General features: G+C 37.0%; 1 protein-coding gene across 2 annotated transcripts; it reads right to left on the bottom strand.

The window, feature by feature from the left end:
- Nucleotides 1-15,259: 15,259 nt before the first annotated feature.
- LOC148850291 (polyadenylate-binding protein 2-like) lies at nt 15,260-23,865 on the bottom strand. 2 transcript variants are annotated; one of them, XM_088946136.1, is made up of 9 exons: nt 23,000-23,865; nt 19,779-19,897; nt 19,003-19,659; nt 18,827-18,904; nt 18,655-18,744; nt 17,671-17,805; nt 16,114-16,293; nt 15,828-16,034; nt 15,260-15,735 (listed from the first exon to the last, which is right to left on the bottom strand). In XM_088946136.1, the coding sequence occupies exons 1-9, from the start codon at nt 23,244-23,246 to the stop codon at nt 15,478-15,480; spliced, it is 1,971 nt and encodes a 656-aa protein (XP_088802262.1). In that variant the 5' UTR covers nt 23,247-23,865; the 3' UTR covers nt 15,260-15,477. The 2 variants fall into 2 exon arrangements, with proteins under 2 accessions (XP_088802262.1, XP_088802263.1); XM_088946137.1 differs by having other exon boundaries at nt 17,671-17,799; nt 23,000-23,804.
- Nucleotides 23,866-24,486: the final 621 nt, after the last annotated feature.

The raw sequence follows: 24,486 nt of genomic DNA, 5'->3' as shown, positions 1-24,486 counted from the left end.
CCATCCTCCACCCGGTCTGAAAAGGCCACCCTTGTACACTTCACACCCCGAAGTAGTCCTGCTTCCACGCCAGGACCTTGCTGGGAAGTTCGTGCAAGAGCTTAAAACCTAGGCGAGGAGATAAGTAATACGTCTGCCTACTCCCGAGAAGAGGATCCGTTTGTTTCTTAAGCATTAAAATAGAGGAGAATATCTCCAAGTCAAAAGGAAAGCCTTGTTCGCAAAAAAGGGAGATTGTCCGCACCAAGTTACGGATGGAGTTCGGGTGAAGCTGGTTGACAGTAACGTCGAAGTGGTTTATGACCTTGACAAAAAGGGGGTGGAAAGGCAATCGCAGCCCCGCAGCGAGCTGCTCCCGGAATATCACGATCTCCTCAAGACCGTGTTCCCAAGGAAAGCTACCCGAAGGAATGAAATAGGCGTACTCCCTAGGCAAGTTGTAATAGGTAATAAGGGATTGGAGCCCCTCAGGCGCCATGGTCGAAGGACCAAACCTGTCTAACATCCGACCTCGGTGAGAAGTAGACGCCAAACTACCCAAAGCGGCTCGCCCTACGGGCTCAAGCTCTTCCTCAAGTTCTACCTCAAGTTCGCTAAGGTTATCGAGGTATGCAACTCAGTTCGTAGAACCTACATCTGACCCACTTGAAGAACCGTCTGAGCTATCCAAGCAAGACATAGAGGAGTAAAGGTAGATTCCAGGAAAATACTCACCCGAAAAAAGGTTTGAACAGACTTCAAAAATCGGAACCAGCAAAAAACCTTGAACACGAACTAAAAGCCTGGATGCGAGCTGAAACTTGGACGCGAGCTCAAGAAGCAAAATGCAGAACTGAGAGAGCGACTGGGGTCCCCTATTATTTATACCCACAGTAACCGAGAACCAACAATGCAGATCAGAGCCAATCCGACGGCCCGCATTCGCGCTAACCGCACGTCCCCTGAGATCAAGACGTGATTGGCGCACGTCTTTCTGAAACTGACAAAATGCCGGAGCACGTCTTTCTAAAACTGACGAGACGACAACGCACGTCTTTTTTGAAACTGACAGAACGACTAGCGCGCATCTCCTCACCTTTCAAACGGCAGCGGCGCATTTTTTCAAAATCGAAATGACCCGCTATCACGTCTCCCAGCGGTGCGCCATTTATTTATGAAATTTGAAATAAGCGCGCGCCACCACGTCTGTCAGCATTTGTAAGCAGGTAGGCGCGTCTCTCGCCTTTTGGGCGCTCAAGAAACCCAAAGAACCCTGACAACGCACCTCGCGCTATCAAGATTAGAAGTACGGGACAAATCCACCTGCCACCTCGCGAACTCCCCGCGCTAGGGCAAGACCCTTAGCACGAGGAGGGGGGACAATTGATGAAGGAAGATTTGGCCTGACCTCGTAATTACACAACACATGGCAAAGGCGACAGCTCGGCACCACAATGCGCCTAAGGCGCGAGCACCAAAGGGAGGAACCAGCGGTCCGAGCTCCCTACCAGCAATCCGAACTCCCTACTAGGAGCCCGAACTCTCCCTTAGGCCCCGAGCCAAACCCAAAGGGCAATAACCCGAACTGGCCTGCCCTATGGCAGTTCGCGACACACCTCTCCGAACTGGCCTGCCCTATGGCAATTCGGGACACACCTCTCCGAACTGGCCTGCCCTATGGCAGTTCGGGACATACCTCCGAACTCAAGACTTCACCTCGCTCACCACTCCAGCACTTTGCCTCCAAGATGCCAAACTGAACAATCGTACCATGCCTGACACCGAGAAAGTTCGTATATAGGGGCAACGCACCTGACTGACTTGGGATCTGACGCTTGACAGCCGCACTTCAAACGGCCACCTACCACCGCCACTTACCACCGCCATCTCCATATTACAGAGACGGCTCCGACAAGGAGCAGTGGCGGTTCTGTCCCAGTAGAAGGGATGACACCCGAACTGGCAGAAGCACAGAAGTAATCATTCCCGACCTGACAGAAGCCTCGGAGTGAGTGCGCGAAGTGCTTATAAAAGGCCCCCTACCCCCAACGACAAGGTATGTGAACTTCGCAATATCTGGTTTTATCTTGCCTTCGAGAGAATTCTAACTTGAGCTTTGGAGCAATCTCACCAGGTTCCCCCCAGAAATTCCTCATCTTCTCCATTTTAGGTTCTTTGTAGCTCCGTTCAGAGGCAAGGTCGTTGATGGCTAGGACCAGCTGGATTGCGCACCATCAGATCCCACATCAACAGCCCTTTCCTTCTCTCTTCTCTCTTTAAGACTGTGTTTCGTTTGAAGGAAAAAGTAGGGAAAGGTAGGGAAACCTATACAAGCTTTGTAAATGTTTCTGTACCTTTTCCTTCAAACGAAACATAGCCTAAAGGCCCTAAACCCCTCTCCTTTCTCTCTTACCCATTTCTAGCTCTCTCATTCGTTCTCTATCTTTCCTCTTCCCTACTAAACTTGTTTACGGGCTAGGCCCATTAGAATTTTGACAAAAGCCAAGCTCGAGCTCGGTCCATGAACAAGTTTATTCCCTATCTGATCCATTTGCACCCCCTATCCCCATCTTCCCCTAAATTATCTCTAAAATTATCTCTAATTAGGTAGAGAGTTTCTCTCCTAAATTATCTCTAATTCCTATTTATCCTCTTCCACTTTTTGATTTACATCTAAGGAAAGTTTGAATTAAAAAATCCAAGAATTATTTAAATATTATAATGAATTATTTAACCAATTTAAAATATTTATTATAAATACAAAAATAATATTGTTATGGATTGTTCAACTTAATAACTAAATAATATTTTAAAATTTTAAATGAAAAAATTATTTAGAAGTTATTTACAAAATAAAAGTTCAAAACAAAAAATATTATTTAAATGTATTAATAACTAAATATTTTAAATAAAAATATTAAAAATATCTAAATAATTATATAACATAAAATAAATACATTTTAAATAATAAATTTTAAATATTTTACATATTATTTAAATATTTAAATAACTGAATGTTTTAATATTTATTAGAAACACAAGAGTAATATTTTTATGGATTATTCTACCCAAAACCGACCAACCATTAGCAAAAATCGGCCTAATTCAAATAAAGTTAGGTCGGATTGGTTGGTTTCATCAGTTTGATGAACCATCCCATCTGAAATTAATTATCGTTATTTTTATGTTGTAAAAAAATTATTAAAAGTATTTTATAAAATATAAATAATTATTAATTATTTAAAAATTTAAAATATAAAACAATTCTATACTCTTATAACAAAACCCATGCATTGCTAGGGTCCTGCCAGTATTTAAATATTATCAGACCAGATGATATTAAATCGGATATGCTGCATGTCAAACTGTCAAACATTTCGTCCAGAAAATCGGACTCCACCCTCAATCAGGATGGATTCGGATTAGAATCTGGACAAACGGATCCTATTTGCAGCCCTATTTGAAATATAATGAGATGTATCCAATCCTATCCAAAAGGGTTTTCTGGGCCTGATGTACAGTTCAGATTGGCAGCATCATAACTTCACAACCCGTGGATAAAGTAGGTCAACAAGAGAAGCCCAGGCCCCTTCCCCTTGCATAAGTTAGCAACCTTTGTTTCTAAGCAACCAACTCGATTTGACAACCGCCAAAGCTCAATTTGGAAAGAGTACAAATATAAATATGTACACACCTTCCAAACTGAGCCTTAATGTTCAGTAATTAGTTGTTGATTAATTGTAGAGATGATATGCAAGCTATCAGTTTTTAGAAATTGCTTCTCGCGTAAGTATAAAACACATAATCATTCATATACCACTTATATATAAAAACAAAAGAGCTAGCCAACTCATTATGTCTTCAAAACTTATAGTTTTTAAACCTAAAATATCATTAAGCATTTTTTTGGGTGTTAGTCAACAACTTGATAGACCTAAGCTAAATTTAAAAATCTCGACTTTCCTTAGTAGAAACATCTCTTCTATGGTTTTATAAAACTTTATTCACTTTGTATAATTAAAGATTCTTTGAACAAACTGTAAGAGCATAAAGTTACATAACTGTCCATAGACCCAACTAAATCTAATCGGTTGGTCCGGTCTAATAATAACTAACCCAATAAAGCATGTAGTTCCAAATCCTCTCCCCAAAACAAATAGAAAATATAAATAATAGTTGTTTGGAGGAAATTAAGAGGCAGCTCTATTACAATCGACATTTTTACATTACTCCTCCCTCCACCAACATTCCCTCAGACATCTAAGAACTCTTCTCGGTTAGGGTGCTTGGGTGTAAGATTAAAATTTCAATGGAAATGCAGTGTAAAATCTTCAAATTTAGGTAACCGAGCTGCACCCCTACTCATAGCCAATTCTCCCTCTTCGACTCTCTCTCTCTCTCTCAGGTTGGGGTGCAACTTGGGTGTAAGATTAAAATTTCAATGGAAATGCAGTGTAAAATCTTCAAATTTAGGTAACCGAGCTGCACCCCTACTCATAGCCAATTCTCCCTCTTGGGCTCTCTCTCTCTCTCTCACAGGTTGGGGTGCAACTTGGGTGTAAGATTAAAATTTCAATGGAAAAGCAGTGTAAAATCTTCATATTTAGGTAACCGAGCTGCACCCCTACTCATAGCCAACTCTCCCTCTTGGACTCTCTCTCTCTCCTAGACCAACGACATTAAACAGCGAACTACCATCCCTACATAGTGAACCACCTCAAGGAGTCAGGAAAATTCTAACTCCCCATTCCATTCCCCTCAAACTTTAAGAGTCAATCAAAGGTGTCAAATCCATGGTATTTACATAAGGAACTGATAACAATTTATAATATTATTGTCTTTAAATAAACAAAATTTAAGGATAAATTACATGAGTGAAACAGTGTTGCTTCTCTTTTAGGAAATTAAACTTATAAGAACTAAGAAGGCATTGGTTTGGGTAAATTCTATATATTTTTTATAATGTGACCACATCCCCAATAGAAACACAAGATGGAGTCCAGAACACCTCCAATAAAATATGTTCCAACATCCTATCAACATCATCTAACACCAACACCGTATATCTCATGCGTGACAGAATTCCACTTTTATGGTGGGCCTTGGTTTCATAGTGAGATGTGCAGTGTCAAATCAATTGATAGGGTGTTGGAACATGTTTTGTTGGCAGTTGATCGGCCTCTAGGAAAATGTATTTCTTTTGCTAAACTTAGGGGATCTGCCTTTATCATAGAAATTAACCATTATCTTTTTATTGTAAAAGTGGGATTTGCCCAAATTTACCCCCCGTCCTCAACAAGTCAACACAACAATTGGAAAACAATCAAAAACTGAAAAAGAAAAGGAAAGCTAAAAACCTGCCCAAATGAGGGTCTTCAACACTGTCATTCCAACACTTTGTATTAAATAAAAAGAAAGCTAAAAAAGGAATGAGAAAAGAAAGAAAGAAATCTAGTATAACTAGAAAAATCAACATATATATGTAAGCATTAAACAAGACATTAGTTTTAGGCTTCACCAATAAGTAATAGATGAAAAAAGCAGCCAAGTATTAATATTTCCTTGTTCTTCCCTCTACTTCTTGAAGCACACATACCTTTTTATTTTCTTCTTTGCTCTTAATTAATAAATGAATGGTACGCCAATTGGGCAACAATAAATCCCTCAATTTTCATGGTTGGTAAACCTCGCAGCTGACTTTCCACCTTCAATGTTGATGTCAAAATAAGGCCAAGGCAAAACTTGAAGGAAAAATTAGGGTAAATTGTTGAAATCTTCCCTGAAATATATGGTTGTTGCGGAAAAATCGCCTGAAGTTTGGTAATTGCAAAAAAATGAAGCATAAAAATGTTCAAAACATCCATATAGTTATTTTGACCAAAATGTTTATTTTTCAAGTTTTCTCTACATATGAATCTTTGCCCAAAACCCTTCTAATCCCTTTTCTGAAATTGACTTATTTTCCAAATTTTCCTTTCCTGTCAATAGCTCAAAGATAAAGCTGCAACTTTAAATTCTCTTTTTTCTTTTTTTTTTTATTTTCAAAAAAACTTATATCGTTTTTTCTGGATGGACAGTCCATTCTACCTGGTGGCAGCTGACAACAAATCTGGTCTAAAACAGGCTGCAATTTTTATTTCTAAGGCATCGTTTATTTTCGGTGTAAACTTCAGTACTTCATCTATGTAAAAATACATCCATAGAGTTCAAATGCTAATGGGTTTAAAATTAAGTGAACCATTGGAAACTTTTTATGTGTGACGATGATGTAAAAGTATATTGATAAAATCGATGCATAATTAACATTGATTATTGATGAAAAAACTCAACTGATGGAAATGCTTATATCGATTTAAACCTTACATTGAAAACAAATGCATGAAAATACAAACCGGGAATAAAATTTTATATCAATCTGTATTTGCAATGGAAATAAACACAAATAGACACTGGAGTTTTACATCAATTCACATTTACATTGCAAACAAACATAATCTAACGAATTTTTATGTATGTATGTATGCACATCAAATATTTTCTCAATATCTTTCATGTCAATATAGAGGCACCATTAGCAGTTTCCACTAGACTCTTGATGCCTTGAAAAGCACAAAACGATTGGGCTGCTCAAAGACATGCATGATTGAATCAGATAACCCAAATCTTATTTTCATTTGTTAATATTATAATTCAAATTGAATATTACCCATTCGATTCAAATTGGAATTTTGGACAACTTGATACTGTTTTCAGTCTTGGCAGAAGTTTGAAATAGACATGATAGCAAATTGGATTAAATGTTAAATCCGCCTTGACTCAACTATATCAGGTTAGGGTTGAGTTTAAGCTGAAGTTGTGGACGCCGGCATTGATCAAATACGTATGTTTTATTTATTTATTTTAAATGTCACATTAACAAAATCTTAATTGAAACCATCAATTTTGAGAACAACTTTATATTAATTTTAGGGGTAATCTACAAATTTCATTTATTTTTTTAAATCATCACATCAGGGGAAAAACCGAAACACATTCTTTGAACTGTATTTTTGTTTTGGAAAGAAAGAACAAGGTGGTTTTATTTTAAAAGACAATATTTGTTTTTGAAATCATAAAAATAATGGTTTTAAAAACAAATTTTAAATTTTGTAGTGTAAAAATTATATAATTCACGAAACATAATACTACGTAACTAGATGAAAAACATGTACTTCAAACAAGAAATTGAAGAAAACATTTTCTATTTCAATTTTGAAAAAAAAAATTGAAGAAAATATTTTTGTTTCAATTTTGAAAAAAAAAAAAAAAAAGAAGAAAACATGTTTAGCTTCATTTTTAAAAACAAAAGGCAAACGTGTAACTAAAAACATATTTTCTGTGTTTTTGTTTTAAGAATCAATTTATTTACAAACCAGCTGCCTTTATTTTGTTTTTGAAACCAACATCAATATGAAAAGCAATAACACCGGATAACACCCCTTTTATTATTATTATTATTATTATTATTATTATTATTATTATTATTATTATTATTTAGGGTAAATTTTTGAAACATCGTCTGAAGTTTGTTAATTGTAATCATCTCCCCTAAACATTATGACATATTTGCAAGTAGACCCCTTTGTTAGAATCTCTAACAAGAATCAGAAAATGTCCAAAATAACCATACAATTACAATTCAGGCTGTTTTTTATTGAAAAAATACATACATTATGAACAATAAAAAATAAAGAGTTTAAAGTTGTAATTTTACCTTTGACTGAATGATTGATATGAAGGGCAAATTTAGAAAATAATTCAATTTCAGTAAAGTGATTAGAAGGATTTAGGGTATGTAGCGATTGATATAAAAAAAAAATTGAAAATAAACATTTTAGTTAAAAATAATTACATGGGTATTTTAGATTTTGGACATGTTCATAACTATTGTTAGAAGATTCCAAGAGAGGAGGGTGTACATGCAACTGAACTAAAAATTCAGGGAGGATGATTATAATTAACAGTCATAAACTTCAGGAGAGGTTCTAATTATAATATATCCTAATTATTTATTCGGTTAGACAAATTTTTTATCGTTGGTTAAAAGTAATTATTTAAACAAATTGGCGGTAAACTGGTAGCTAGCTAGCCTTGGTGCAAACCAATGTAATTATGGTCGATTTCATTTTGATTTTGGCTCCTTTCACTCAGTTTCAGAGAAGTAGAGAAGCAAAAACGGATAAGAGAGTGGGGATCTACTCTGCACCTGTTTCCACCGATGCATGCATTGACAAGACCCTAGCTAGGGTCTGACGCATGCTGTCATTAGAACTAGGGCAGCGGTTCAATAGCCAGCTACAGCTAGACCGTCTCTCCCTAACAAAGAAAAAGAAGATATCACCACTTTTTCACCAAGAATCTAAAATATACCAATGCCAGCCAATTGTTGCTGAGGGACTGAGGCCTGAGGGTATCCATCCCAGAAAATAAATCGATGATGACGAATTGAATTTGCATCCATGTATTGGGAATCTCGTTTTCTTATTTTGATGATGTCTTTTCTGTTCATAACTTTTGATAATGGGTAGGTAAGGTTGCAATATTTCTAGCCGGTGTAGCCGGCGCGAGCCAGTAGAGTTCAGTATTAATTGTAGTAATTCTAATTCATGCCTATTAAACTAACAATAAATGGCCGCCCTTTGATGGGAGCTAACAAGGTCAACTACGTTACAATCATAAAATGGGACACATGCCAATTCATAATGGGGTGTGGTCACAGTTTTCTCTACATCATATGAAGTGAAAACTGTTTTCACACACTTGAATTTGCCTTGTTCAAATGATAAAAGGCTTCAACACTTACCATTTGCACTGCCAATTTAATTTAGGGAAACGAAAGAAATGCCAGGCCCAGAAATTGCTCTCTGTCTGCTGCTTTGACAATCTATCTACTACCTTTTCCATATCCTCTGAAGTTATAGTAGTGAATAAATTATTCTAATAAAGATAACCTTCAAATCTCTAGGACCGTGAATTCTATACAATTACTATATGCATGGTTTTATGATGAGAATTGATTTGGCTCGACCTTATGACTGGATATCGACTCAACAGTTGCTGCCATCTCAGTAGGACAAGTCACTTCGGGTACCTCAGTTAGGATCGAGGTCCAATTAGCTCATGGTGCCTTGAACTGCCGAAGTGATACGTAGTCAATTTCTAGAAGCTAGCCACCTGCCTCCAAGCTTTACAGAATCACGCTGCATGTCCTTATGTCTTATCCTCATCCTGCCTAGATCAGACGGAAATGATAAGGCTTATCGGCTAGCACGATATCCACCTCCCAATGCGGAATAGACACCTAACAGCACAATCTAAGGATCTCGGAGGTGTTTCATGAGGCCCACACCAACTCACCTATCTAAGGGCATCTACCCCAGTGGTACAAGGTACACAGGATTTTCTGCTTACTAGCTCTCATACTCTCAAGTTTTCAACTCGCACACAATCAATTACTAAATTAAGCATTGGAGCGACCACACCGAGTTAGCCACCCTGGATTCTTTGATCCTTCCTATCTTACAGTTCGACCAGCTAGCTAAGCAACCGACAGTCAAGCTTTGATCCAGCTAGAAACAACCAGATCACACACCATCAGTTCACACAAGTCAAAATTTCAGTAATATTAAGTTAGTCGCATGCACCCATGGAATTAAGGCCAGCTCATTTAAGTTAAGGTGATATTCATTAAAATTTCACGGGGGAATGTAGAGGTGTAAAGTGGGTCATGCCGGGTCGGCATGGGCCATGCCATCCTCCCAGGTGGAAATTTTGGGGATCAGCCCCGCACGGCCCACGGCCCAAGCCCATGCGGGCCTGTGCTAGGTTGGGCTGCAGGCCATGCCTTGGGCTTGGGCGATGCCGGCCTGGGCCGAACTGGGTTGTACTGTCTTTTTTCTTTTTTTTTTTTTGTTTTTCTTTTTGAAAATTTTCATTTCTTTTCTAAGTAAATTTGTAAAACTAAAATATTTAACTTTCCTATGAACTTTGGGAATTGGGAACTATTTAAAAATTAGGAAACGAGAAATCTAAGTTATTTAACACATAAATGAAAAAAAAATACTTAACCAAATTGAAATAAGAATGATGGAATAACAAATTGGAAGAAAAATTGGAATTTTATTTCATTTAAATTTGAATGGTAAAAATTAATGAATTACAAATACAATGATTGGATCATTGCATATTTGGATGAATAAAATATAAAAAATGGAATAAATTAATAACATATAAAAAATACAATATGGTTACAAATTGAAAATACAAAATTACATTGTTAAAAAATTAAAAAATATATATATTTATCAAATAAATTTTAAAATTTTACAATAATTTGAAAAAAATGAAAAATTCTATATAAGTAGTCGAAATTCATGAATCATCATTCATAACTTTCATCATCTGCTTCGAGTGAAATGTCTGGTGTTGTATCATGCCCTCCCTTGTCTTGTAATCTATCTTTTGCATCTAGCCAATCCTTGAAGCATATGCACATCTCTATGCTCTCATCGTTCATGCAACTTCTTTTCTCATCCAGCACCCTGGTACCTGCACTAAAACAAGACTCAGATGGAACTATACACACTGGAGGGGTTAGTAGATCACGTGCCATGGCGACGAGAATCAGATAATTTTTTGAGTGTTCAGTCCACCAGGCTAAAATATCAAAATTATTTAATACTTCACCTAAATTAGAAAATTTTGCTTGTAAATAAAAATTAAGTTTAGTAAATGAACTTGTAGAACTAGCAGATTTCAGCCTTCTATTTATTAAATAAAAAAAAAATCTCCTCTACAACTGGGCTCAAGGTCAGAAGTAGAAGAAGAAGATGATGAACAAGTTGTACGAATATTTCCTACAAATTCAGATTCATACAAACTGTACATTTCAAATAATAAATTATTAACTTATTCTTTTTTATTTCCTATATCAGTATTCATATTTTCACAATATGTTTCAAGTAACATATCTAAACCATATTTCCTAATCCTAGGGTCTAATATTGTAGTTAAACAATAAAGGGGAGAAATGTTCTCCCAATATTTTTTAAATTTACTTTCCATAATTTCAACAATACATTGAAATTGTAGATTATTTCTATATTTAAAAAAACAATCACTAATTACCATTAATTGATATGGTAAATTACAATTAGTTGGATAATAAATTCCAGATAATTCATTTGTTGCATCATAAAAATGTTTTAAAAAATCTCTTATACAGACTGCCATTTCCCAGTCTTCCTCAAATATCATATCACTAGGCATTTTTAAATTCCACCTATACTTTACATCTAATATAAAATGTTTATATTTTAAACCATAATTTTGGCATAAATATTTAAATTCTTGTTTTTTCTTGCCCCTAAACTTTGTATATATATAATACAATTTCTAATTTTTGAAATATGATTTGAAATAATATTCAAGGCATCTTGAATACATAAATTTAAGATGTGACATGCACATCTAATATGAAATAATTTACCATTTAAGCATGGTTTTAATTGAGATTTTAAAATATTTATTGCAAAATCATTATTGCTAGCATTATCAAAACTAATACAAAACAATCCATAAGCATGCAAAGTATTTAAAATACTTGCAGCAATAATTGGGCCACTATGTGGCCATTCAAGCCTAGTAAAACTTAAAATTATTTTATTCAAAAGCCAATTTTCATCAATGAAATGGCCAGTCACACAAATATAACTAATATTAAATTTTGATGTCCAAACATCTAAAATAATTGCAACTTTAGAATTAAAATTTGTTAACAAAGAAATTAAATTTTGTTTATATGAATAAAAAACTTTTAAAGCATCAGTTCTTATAGTACTCCTATAAGCTTTTTTCTTCTGAATATCTAAAATTACCAAACTAGTCCCCCTCCCATTCTATGTTTGGGTTGTTTCTCTCCCTTCATCTTCCTCTCGCTCATGTGTGAGCAAAGATGTCTATTCAAATAACCCGTACTACCCTTGTTACAATAACTAAAGTTTTTCCTACATTTTTTACAAATGGCCCTTTTCCCCTTCCCATCAATATCCTCTACTTTGAAAATTTTTCAAACCGGGCTACTCAGCTTAGAAGCCCTCCTTTTTCCCCTAGTATCACGACTACCAGGGGTGAAAGTTCCACTTCTATGGTGAACACGTTGGGGAATCGGTTTTCAGAAGAGTCGGCCTTTTTTTTTTTAATTCTAAAAAGATAAAAATTAATCTAATTCGACTTACCCAGATTGCCGATTCAAAATCTTAACTTGATTTCATAGGTTGAAGCCTTTCAACATCCAAGCCTCCTAAATTGAGATATTTGAGCTGGTTGAGCAAACTTTCTTCTTGTTGAAAGTCGAAATTTCGATAAAGTTGATACTTGAGAATTGGAGAATGCAGAATTAGAGAATCAGCTAATTAGAATTTTTCAGATTTCATATAATTGAGAATGTATGAGTATGAGAGAGAGAGAGAGAGAGAGAGAGAGAGAGAAAAAGAGATTAAGGGAATTATTGAATTGGTGTGATGAGAATGGGGGAGGATAGGGCTATTTATAGGAATTGATCATAATTCAATTGCCCAAAATACCCAAAAGACTATCTGTCATTTAGTTGTTAGGAGGGGTATTTGGGTCATTGTAAAGTTACTTATAACTTTACCCAAAATGCCCCCTAAACAAATTATATAGTTGTTGGAAGGGCATTTATGTCATTTTTCAACCCCCATAAGCAAAATACACAAATACCCCCTAATATGGTTGTTTATAGCTGTTGTGGGGGTATTTCTATAGCCTAGCGGGCTGTGCCGTGGTGGGCCGTGCTTCGTGCCAGTACACGGGCCACAAGCGGTACAACACGTACTGTCGTGTCGTGTCGTGTCGTGCCAGCCCATGGGCCTCGAACCCCTGGCCCAGCACGGCACGTACCTCCGTGCCAGGCCTGGCACAGCCCGTGGGCCTTTGTGCCGGGCCGGGCCGCTTACACCTATAGGGGAAGGTAGCCGATTAAAAAAAAACATTTGAAAAAAAAAGGATAGTAAATAAACTTTTATTCAAACAAAAAAACAGAAAGGGCCCATCTAAAAAATTAAAATAAAAGAGGTTTTTTATGTTTTCAAAATCAGAAAGCGACCTTTTTAGGTATCCTGTTCTGTTGTCTTAAATAGGTGTGATGTCTTTCAAACGACCAGGCCCCACTACATTTTTGAAACACACTACATGCCTAGTAGTAGTAGTGTTCTGCATTTTGAGCTCAATGAGCTGTGGTGTGTTTCAAAATGTTGGCACTTACAATGCGTCTACTGTTTTGGGTAAGATGTACTGATTCAATGTCAGATAAAGTGAGAACAGTATGGTGTGGTTGTGAACAAAAGAGAAAAACGTGTTGCAAAATATGCCAAATTTTGAGTTCTTGAACTACAAAGTGCTGATTTAAACACCCCCCCACCCCGAAAAAAAAAAAAAAAAAAAAAACGCTTGTATGAACACCCAAAACTGGATGTGGTAAAAAAAGAACCTCAGCAGACACCGAAACTGAGGTCACCAAATAATACCTGTTCAAAAGAACTCCCACTGCCTCCCAATAGCCTAAAGGCCCTAAACATGGTGTCTCTTCATGGACAATGTTTAGAACCGCAGATGTAGGCTGAACACTTGGGGAACCGGGATAGTCATTCCCTTTCTATGGTGAATCGAAGAAAAGACATACACATTGACATTCCCATCCTAATGCTCAGTTTGGCTTCAGTCAGTGCAAGCCGGTGCTCACACTGTTCGAAGTTGAAACAGCCTCTTGCAATCTTACATTAGCAATATATCCCCATGAAATAGAACACTTGAGTAGGAAAATATTCCCAACCCAAAGTTATAAATACTGTCAACAAGTTCAGGTGTTCAACCTATGGTTTTTAAAAACGATTTAAAGACTAAATCGGTCAGAGGTCCGGTTATCAGGTCGAACGGTCAGCCCATTCTAACAAAAAAATATAAAAAATGGTCAAAACAGTTCAAACGACTAACCACCCAGGTCAATGGTTTACTGACCAAAATCAACAGTTTTGGATAAATTTCTGATTTGGGGGAAAACCAAAACCGATCACCTGACCACTTCCCAATTTTTCCAGTCACCATCAGATCCGGTCCAGTTTTAAAAACCATGGTTCAACTTTTTTATCTTCTCCTCTGTAGCCCACATTGAAAATACCACACAGACGAATCCAACTCTTATCGGGTATTTAATTTATGAGCCCCATTCTCCCTCTTGAGTCTCAACTCCCAACTAGTCATAAACACCAAATAGAAAAAGAAATAAAGAAAAAAAGATGGAGCGAGGGGCGCAATTCCCACGTCCCCCTCCCCCCTATCCAATCACCAACGAAGGTAAGGGTTCCATGGTTCTATAGTACTCAACAAAATCCGCAATAATTTACTCAACATAATACAGTACACACGGAATAATTTACTCGAAGTTTCAAAATATCAATAGCTCCAATACGCTGATCAGGGCATATCAGCCTGTATAAAAGCTCATTTGTCCTATATTTTTTTGTTTTTCTTTAATCTAATTGAGAAGATTCGGTTTAAGACCCTTCTACCCCAAAAGGGTTGCTGGAAGCCTGATGGTGGAAGTGAAAAACTAAACAAGCGTTGGTGTATGTGCATCTGAAAGATCAGGGGAATCATGATTATGACAGATAAAGCACAGAAGTTATCTAGGGATCAGGGACTCGGGGCGTCAGGTCATAACCAAGAGCAGTGACGTTGAAGGAGGGTTCAGTCCCGCGTTGTAACCATCAAACCTACAAAGTCATTTGATGATTGAGTTTAAAGCGACTTGGGCCATTTTAATATTTTCATGTTGGTAGGTACTCGAGACAAGTGGCCACCATGAAAGAAGTCTCATTACAGGGCATAAAATAGGTTGTCAGTGCGAATGGTGTATCGAGGTACAAGGTAGGCCGAAGCAGTCTGATCTCCCGCACTGACAATGAAAACTCAAATTCACTAGACCATATAAACTCATAAAAATTCATCGCAGAGATACGGTTGAATGATTGGTGAAACTTGCAGTATCGTAACCATAGCCATCCACCCCGAAATGTTGATGAATATTCATTGGTTGATGTACGCCTTCGTAAAAAGCGTCTAGTGTAGGATATCCAGATTCCCTACAATGGATCCTGTAAACTAGCCTTAATAAAAACAGCAAAACGAGAAGAATATTAATGAGATGGAACACAAATGAAACTTGAGTAAAAGCCAAACATTAAAAATCAGCAATTTCAAGATCCTAAATCATCCCTACACTAATAGCACTTCGACAAAACCGAAATCCGTTTATAATCTCCCCTGTAAAGGAAAACCTATCCCTTTAGACCCCTAAAACTGTTTATTCAAAATCCACTCCCAAATAGTAGTAAGATGCTCATTGTATGCAAAACCATACCCACTAAACTAATTAAGCATTCAGGAGACAAGGTTATCATTCAGAGAGAGCGATGCCAGTTGGTCAGTTGGACTAACGGCCTGCTGCTGCTGCTGCTGCTGCTGAGCAACATTCCTCAGAACTTCCATTGCTTCTGCAACCTTGGCTTTCAAGGCTTCTGGAGACTCAAGCAAATGCAAAACTTCGGTTTGATCCATCTCCAGAAGCATACCTGTCACCTTTGCTGCCATTTCGTGCTCCAGCTGATCCACTAGAGGGTAAAGGCTTTCACCGAGCATCTGCCCAAATGCAACCCAAAATGCAATATCAAGCCTTCCACTTAGACATACAAGTGATTGTTTTTGTAAGAACATAAAAAATAAGAACTTACCGTCCTCTGTTGCTCAGGTGTTGCATTTGCTAGGGCAGAAGCCAAAGCCCCAATGGGAATAGGCTGTGTAATCGCAGCAGCATCACGTAATGGCATGCCACCCATGTCATATGGAACAGAGAGCATGCTACCAGCAACTCCCGGCATGGGAACATCAGGAATGTTACGACCAGGTGGATATCGGTATACACGTCCCCTTGGAAGCATCTATTACTTAATAAGTCAGAAACAATACAACAAATGCATTTTTAGCACAAAGTACAACGGAATGAATAATACCACCTACCTGCGGCTGAATCAGCGGCACGGGCTGCTGGTTTTGTTGTACAGGTCCTGTACCAGCCCGCCTGCCACCTGGACGTTGCCCTGGCTGGCCTTGCTGAACAAGTGGCACAAAGAAATTTGGCAGGGGAGTCCCCCCAGGCCTCATCCCAGGAACGAGTTGCTGCTGATACCCAAATCCAGGCTAACAGTATTGTAAACAGAAAATTCATCAAATACCGATGGTATCCAACCTCAAAGCATGAGATAATATAGCTATTAATTCGGTCTACAATGAGGAAAACTTTCTTCAGGTCGCTACTTGAGACATGGTGAAGTTCAATGAGTCACTGAAAAATGAAGATTACAACCTTTTTGTATAGTAAAAATGGATGTGAACTTTATTTATCAGTAACCTTTATACCGGACTGTTTTGTAAACACACCAGAAGTAGCTGCTGCACTGAATGACTTGTGTTACTAGTTTGGAGTAGGGGGTGATCATGGGCCAGAACGGGCTGGACCTGATTCCAGGCTTATGTCCTTTATGTATTAAATTATGCATATGCAGAGCTCAGACCTCAAGTATTAGGCTCAAACACAGGGCCGGTCTTGAAATTTGCAGGACTGGGCCTGAACAAAAAACCAAGGCCCAGTCCACAATTTCAGGTTGGAGATGCAAGGGCTAAAAATGATCCCACCCCCCTAAAAAATGATACCCGTAATTATTATTTATTTTATTAAAATACAAAAGTATCAAGTAACAAGACATTATAAAATAGGCCCTTGACTTTTCAAGAAAAACTCTTCGGCTCTTCCATTCAAGGATAAAAAACACATTTTCTCTCCTTTTCCCTTTGCTAAAACAACAAATTCAAGACCACTAGTCAAAAACAAAATACAAATTAAACCCCAAACCTTCAGGCCTCCATACATCCCTTTCTATAAATCCTTGACATCTTTTGGGAGTACCACGTAACATTGATGTCATGACCGATGTAAGAGCAAGGATTTTAAAGCAATGAATAGAAGGCTTAGAAAAAAAAATCAGGTTGGGTGTCTCATTATGCAAAGTTGAATGATAACGTCTACTCATCACAAGAACCACTCATTTATCAAACAAAATGTCTACTTAAGATTTCATGGATTTCAATCAACAAGGAAAGAGAAACAGTGAATATAAAAGGCAACAAGGAGATTTTCCTTGGAAAGTTCAAATATTATGTCACTTCAAGAGTGAATATGGAGAACAAGTGCAAAAAGGTTTTCTTTCAAGAGTATAGAAAATGCCTTCACTTGGGGCATGCACTTTCTTTTTTGATAGATCATGCACATTTTTTTGTATTGGTATCAAATGGAAAACATATTATTAATTCCGAAACTGCATTATCAGAGAAACACTTAAGTTCAAATGTGGAAAATACTCAGTACATGAAAAAGAATCCAGGATATAAGGAAAAAATATCCATAAAGCCACAATTAAAAGGTATGCGTATAAAACATTTCAGCCTTTCAGGCAATGAAGTATAAATTATTAAAAGAAAGAAAAAGGAATAAGATGAACTAATAATTTGTAGGACTACCTGTGGAGGAATGAGTGGTGGCCCTTGCCCATAAAATATTTGCTGTCCAAGACCTGGGCCACCAGGGGGATACATTGGCACACGAGGAGCGACAGAGGGTGACATTGCAACAGGCCGCATTTGTGAAAACTGTGCCTACATAAACAATAAGATATCATATACCCAATCATGATTCAACCAAATATGAAGAATGCTAACGTTAATGAAGCACAAAGAAAAATAATGAGAAGCCTCCATCATGGACAAAGTGACAAACCTACACATAAAAAGAACATATAGAAATGCAACCAAACAAATGGACAAAACAACAGATAATAATCTGTAGGTCTTGATTATTTTCTGAACCATGCACAGAATTTCACCATCAAATGTAATGATCTGTCACCAAAACTTTCAGAACAAAAATAATCTATATGGCAGTGGTTTTTGGTCAACATTAGAAAATAAGATACTGGACTGAAATGAATATTGTATTTGTTTCTTTGCTGGCTGATCACTCATCACCTTCTAGTTCTTATCTTTTTCACAATATTTGAACCCTCATTTTTTAATTAACATCAAAAGAAATTGCAGAACAAAAAGAAACTGCAGTGCAGTTCCGCAACAATTTCTATCCAATTACCCCTCTGGCCCTTTACTTGCATAAAAAGTGACACCATGACCTTTAAAATTCCTCAAGTCATGAGACAACATATCATCATCCCATACACAAGAAAGAAATATTGATATGTGCAACAAAGTTAACATGATATTATGATAATAAACAAAATAAAATACAAAACAAGAAACCAATGATGTGCAACAAAGATTCACAATCACAGAAAATCTGAAAATTCCATAAAGCAAATAATATGTTTAAACTAAAAACTCTTTCCATATAATAGCTCGGACAGCACAAAGCTAACATGGAGTGTTATTCAAATGGGCCTGCAATATAAGAATCTCATCAGTCAAATTCAATCAAGATTTACTACCAAAACATACCTGCAGCCTTGCTCTTCTATCTTCTTTCCGTTGTGCCAGTGCAACATATAGAGGTTTACTGACAATCATTTTCCCATTCATCTCAGCAAGCTAGGAAACAAACAAAATAGAGAGTAAATATGTTTATGATTGTTGTCAAATTGTCAGAAAGATGCATAAGAAATCTACTCACAGCTCGAGATGCTTCTTCTGGAGCTGAGAAAGCAACAAATCCTGAACCTCTGCTTATTCCATTAGGGTCCCGCATGACCTGATAACATTACCTCAAAGATGTCAATAGCTATCCAAAAATTTTAAAATTGTGATCAACTAGGTTGTTTATTCTTGTTCACTGAGAGTGAAACAGACCTTGCATGAAGTAATAGTACCAAACTCTGAGAATAATTCCTTCAGTTTATCATCTCCAATGCTATCATCTAAGTTCTTCACATACAAGTTTACACCTTGATATTTATCAACCGCCTCCTTTGCACTCTGCTCAAATCTTCCTTTTAGTTCCTGCTCTCTTTCAGATTTTTTCTGTGCTTTCCCTACATACCACTCTTTATCATCAAACTTCTTTCCATTAAGTGCATCAACAGATTGAGCAGCATCATCCGCATTCTCAAAGTTGACAAATCCGAAACACTTGGATTTTCCATCCCCATCCCTCATCACTACTGCACTAGTGATTGCTCCATATTCACCAAAAATGTTCTTTAGATCTTCATCAGTAGTTGACTCCGATAGATTTTTTACAAAAACGTTATTGAACTTTGCCTTGTTTATAACAGATTCCCTCTCCTGCTTACGAAGAAATGGTCCAACATAAACTTGTTTATCATTTATCAGCATGCCATTGAGCTTGTCTATGGCATTTTGGGCTGACTCCTCGTTATCAAATTGAACAAATCCATACCCTTTAGACTGACCAGAAGGATCAGTAGCAATCTTGCAAGACAGAATGTTTCCAAATGAAGAAAAAGTTTCATGCAGACCCTTGTTGTCAATTGCCTTGTCAAGATTCTGCAAGATAGAGTGATTCCATAATATTTTAATAGAAGAGAATATTTTACACAAATTAAAATGTATTGAAAGGCAGATAAGACTATGAAATAACCAACCAAACACCACTTAAAAAGTACCTTGATAAAAATATTAGCAGTGCCACTTTTACGGATGCTAGGGTCACGATGTGAATACATAATGCGGATAGGCTTGCCATTGAGAGGAGTGAAGTTGAGTACATCCAATGCCCTTGCAGCTGACACAGATGAGAAGAAATTGAAAAAAAAAATGAACTCTTTTCTTTTTATTGCCAAAAAGGAAATCCATTGTTAATTTAGTAAAATGCTTTATTTAAGAAAAGTTCCATAAAGGTACACATACAACTTTTAAGATGCTTGAATGTGACATATAAAACAAACCAACAGTTGTCAATACACAGAATTATTACCATTAGAACTACCACCAAAAAATGAGGAAAAAATACAAGAGGAATAGATGCCTTGTGGAAATCATTTATTCCTGAAACTTATTGGATATTTTTTAAGAGAAATTTTGCGCTTATATTCCATTCCAATATAAGAAAACCAGTTGTAATTAGCAGCAGTATATTGTTATAAAATCACCCACACACATATATCAATAAACAAGAAAAGGACGACAGTTTTACAGCGGCAATATGGAAAATAAGCATGTCAGTATTAGACATGTTCAAGAACCAAACCTCATATACAGTATAATAGCATCCAAACCTCATATACACTACTAATGCAAAAATGAACAGAAAACTCAATGGAAATATGTTAAAAATTATTTATGAAAGAAGCATAAGAGCATAACATAATGAAAGCTTTAGAAAGGAAAAACAGTAAATGCTATGCTACAACTATAACTCAGTGAATCACCAATTGCATCATGTAGTTAATAGATTGCATGCACAAATCATCATGCAGGCACCAATTTCATGCATGTCAAACCAACAATGGCAACATGTGCATCAAGGTACATGAAACAAATAGTAGTAAAATACCTCTACACATTCCAGCTATCCAGAAATTACATAGATATTTTTAGATTAGTATAGTATCTGCCGCAAATACTGTTCTGATCATGGAAGAAATAACGATAATTACAACCAGTTTTATTAATGTGGTTAGGCAATGAGCCAATGAATAGCCATTTTGGCAAACTACTTGATGTGATGACTAGCTTGTGCCAAAGTACTGACTAGTCCACCAAGAAAATTTCCTAATATTTTTTATGCAATCTCATGTGTAAGTTATACACTGGAAACACACGATAAAAGAATGATATCAAATAATGCTCCACAATTTAGCAAATATACAAATGAAAAGATGGATACACTGTGTTAATTTCAAGAAAGGATGCAACTTTGACAATTTGGTGTTAACCTTGCAAGGTGCCAACCAGCTGGTTGGTAAGGTTTCCTGCTGGTCATTGAGGAGACTTGGGATCGAATCCCACCTGCATCTGGGTTGGGGGTTATGGGTTACTCTGTTGTACAAGATGTCAAAAAAAAATAAAGTTCATCCTTGACCGTTGAATCTTCGCACCAACATAAAACTGAATAGAAGAAAACTTAACTAGAACTCCTCCCCAGTGTTTTAAAAGTGCAAGGCGCAAGGGTCGCACCACAAGGGGCATTGTATGGACCCTCATAGTCATAAATAGAAAACATGTTTGCCTTTTTTAAACACCACAGATTTTTTTTGGCAAAGGAACACACCAGAGATTGTTGAGGACAATTCTACATAAATTTCCTTTTTATCTCCTAGCTTATTTGACATAAATAAACAGCTACCTTGTAAGACCAATGCCATTTTTCATATCAGACACCACTTAGTAAGAAAGATGGCATTTAATGCAGACATATAATGTTAGAACTCGATAACGTTTTCTCATCTTGCCAAGTAAGACTCTAGTACACGTGCTGGATTCCAACACCCTGTGTCTGTGTCCATTCAACACTGACCACAAGGAAGAAGATACACCAGAGGGAGAAATTGCTGTTTCTGTGAAACAGTATAAAAAAATGAAAGTGATGATAAATACCCTCTTTTCTATCAAACAAACAACCAGATAATAAGCAATCAAACTGGAACACAAACTTCAAATGCCAATCTGACAACCATGAACCATGATCAGATTATATTATTGGAAATCCTGAATACTGTATTTCTAAAAAGTGGTGATAGAATGCATCTGAGGAAAATTTGCCCCAGTGAGTGCATGATCCCCTTCTCTCCAGAATCCAGATCTGACAACCATGAACATATTGGGAACCCTGAATACTGCATATCTAAAAAGTGATGATAGAATGAATCTGAGGAAAATTTGCCCCAGTGAACGCATGATCCCCTTCACTCCAGAATCCAGATATTCACCTTAACTAACAAGCATATTTACAGACATTCAAATTAAAATAAGCCCATCGGATCTAGGCTTATGAGTTGGAACGTTGTCCTTAAATTTAACCATGCCGATACATGGATAAAACTGGAACAAATATGTATTCTAAACGAAGGCAACAAAAACTGCAATGTTGTTCGTGAAGTATTTCTTTTTAGAGATTTCCATAAAAAAAAAAAAAACTCTCCAATGTAATGTTTCAGCAACATGGTACTAAAAGAGATGCAGAGAAAGCAGTTGGCCACGCCCTCTAAAGACAAGCATCTTTACAAGTCTTACTATCTTTACCACTTCTAACACATTTTTCAAGTTGCTTAGTTGGTTGTAAAACTAACTAGGCATTTTAGCATTTAGAACTGTCAAACTATTCGATGGATTTTCCAAGCTAGTGAGCTACTACCTAATGTGTTCGCTAAAAATTTTACCATTTTACGAGCTATAACTATATGTTGATTATAGACATCCAAATGCTAAAAACCACGGAAATGAAATGGTTGCACCCTTAAGTAACTTCCACGTATTCTCTAAACATCCCACCGATTAATAAAAGACTGTTAAAATCATAGATATAGTGGCTATGAATACCACGAAGCCTTTTATCATCTATATCGGAGCCCTTAATCAATATAGGGTACAACAAACAGCCAATAATGTGTGCAAATCAGAAGATAATGCAAAGGTCAAACTCATTGTAATCGTCAATCAGTACAACTTAAAGTTAAGCGTGATGATCATAAGGAAGCTAAAACTTCAATTTTGCAGGTCAAGCGTGTAGAAATCAATTTAAAGCATTTCGCCAAGATTTGAAGGAGAGTAGAAAACAAATCTCATAAGAGCATCAAAAATTCAAGATTAGCGACAAATAACCAATTAGACCTTCAAATCGGAGAACATTATGCGCTAAATAAACATATCGGGCCAAAAGACTAACCATCTTGGGTGTTACTGTAGTTAACATAGGCATAACCAAGGGACCGTCGGGTGCTCAAATCCCTGCAAACGCGAACGGACACGACCTGACCGAGTTGGCTGAACAGATCGTAAAGCTGCGAGTCCGTTACATTGAGTTCAAGGTCTCCCACATAAAGAGACGTGGAGACGAACTGATTGCCGCCGGAGTTGGTCGCTCCATTAGGACCAGAGAGAGGAGGTTGTGGTTGGACTTGAACCTGCGCCATCGAAAACCCTACCGATCTCGAATCTCCAAAGTGTTTCTCTTTCTTCCTCTCTCTCCCTCTCTCCTGCTTCCCTCTTTTTTAATTTTTTATATTTTAATTTTTTCTTTGTTCTTCCCTCTCCCCTTATTATTGGAAATGAACCCTAGAGGAAATTAAAAAAGAGAACACTATCTCTGCTTATAAGCTGAAACAAATGAAATTAAAGAGACAGCCTCACCCAAAACTCGATGAAATACCGAAATACCTCCAAGACTCTCAAATTGATTGAAATCGAACAGAGCTGATAAAACTGGGACTATACTCTCTTCTCTCTTCTCTCTTCTCTCTTCTCTCTCTCTCCCTATTGGATATTTTTCTGGAAACTTTTCTTTTTTTGGACTTTTTGAGAATACTAAAACAAGAGAGGGAAGGATATAAAGGGGTAGATGATCGTAGATCCCAACGGACGGATGAACGACGACAAGACGCAGACGAGAAGATGAGAGACGATAGTTTTTTAGGAGGGCAGCTCGAACTGCACCGCACCGCCATTCTCGAGCGCTGCAGCTTAAATATCAGGGGTAGGTGAGTGAAAAACCCTAATTTTAATTTGCCTACGGGATGTCCATCGTTTGATCTTACACAGCCCACCACTAGACCTTACAAGTAGACTAACCAGATGCCTAACCAACGGTTGTCAATACCGCCTAGGCCCTAAGGTTTCTCTTATTTGTTATTTTATTATATTCACATTTCTATTATTCCAGTCGCGCTACATCTCATCGTAAGAACAACAGGTGCCAATGTTTAGATGATCTTTATGGTGAGATATACTTGATGGTCCTCAGTACCCAGAACAAATGGCTATTAAGCGGAGATCATACTGCAATTATGATGAGGTCGCCTACATTATAGCCTTGCTCTTTTTTTATTATCGATATCTTTATTTAATAATTAATTTTTTAAAGAAAACCGAAGTAACAAAACAGTTAACTAACTTGAAAATGTGGACCTTATCCAATGGATGAGGCCTGGCGGAAAGGAAACGTGGCAATTGACATTTGACGGCCCAAAACGACATGAAATTACAAAAAGGACCATCTTGAAAGGTTGTTTTTTTCCGTTTTCTTTCTTTGATAAATTACAGGAAGGCCTACCCCCCCTCAGTTTTAAATCCGGGCACTTAGCCTCTTGACCCACAAAGGGGGTTGACAATTCTAGAGTACATTTGTTAAATTGTCAATTCAAGATTCTATGGGCT

Source organism: Nelumbo lutea, chromosome 5 (genome assembly GCF_056320005.1).
Source record: "Nelumbo lutea isolate HS-2025 chromosome 5, American lotus-T2T, whole genome shotgun sequence".
In the NCBI taxonomy this organism is placed as follows: Eukaryota; Viridiplantae; Streptophyta; class Magnoliopsida; order Proteales; family Nelumbonaceae; genus Nelumbo; species Nelumbo lutea.
Note: the sequence above shows the minus strand (reverse complement) of the source record. Positions and strands in the feature narration are given on the sequence as shown.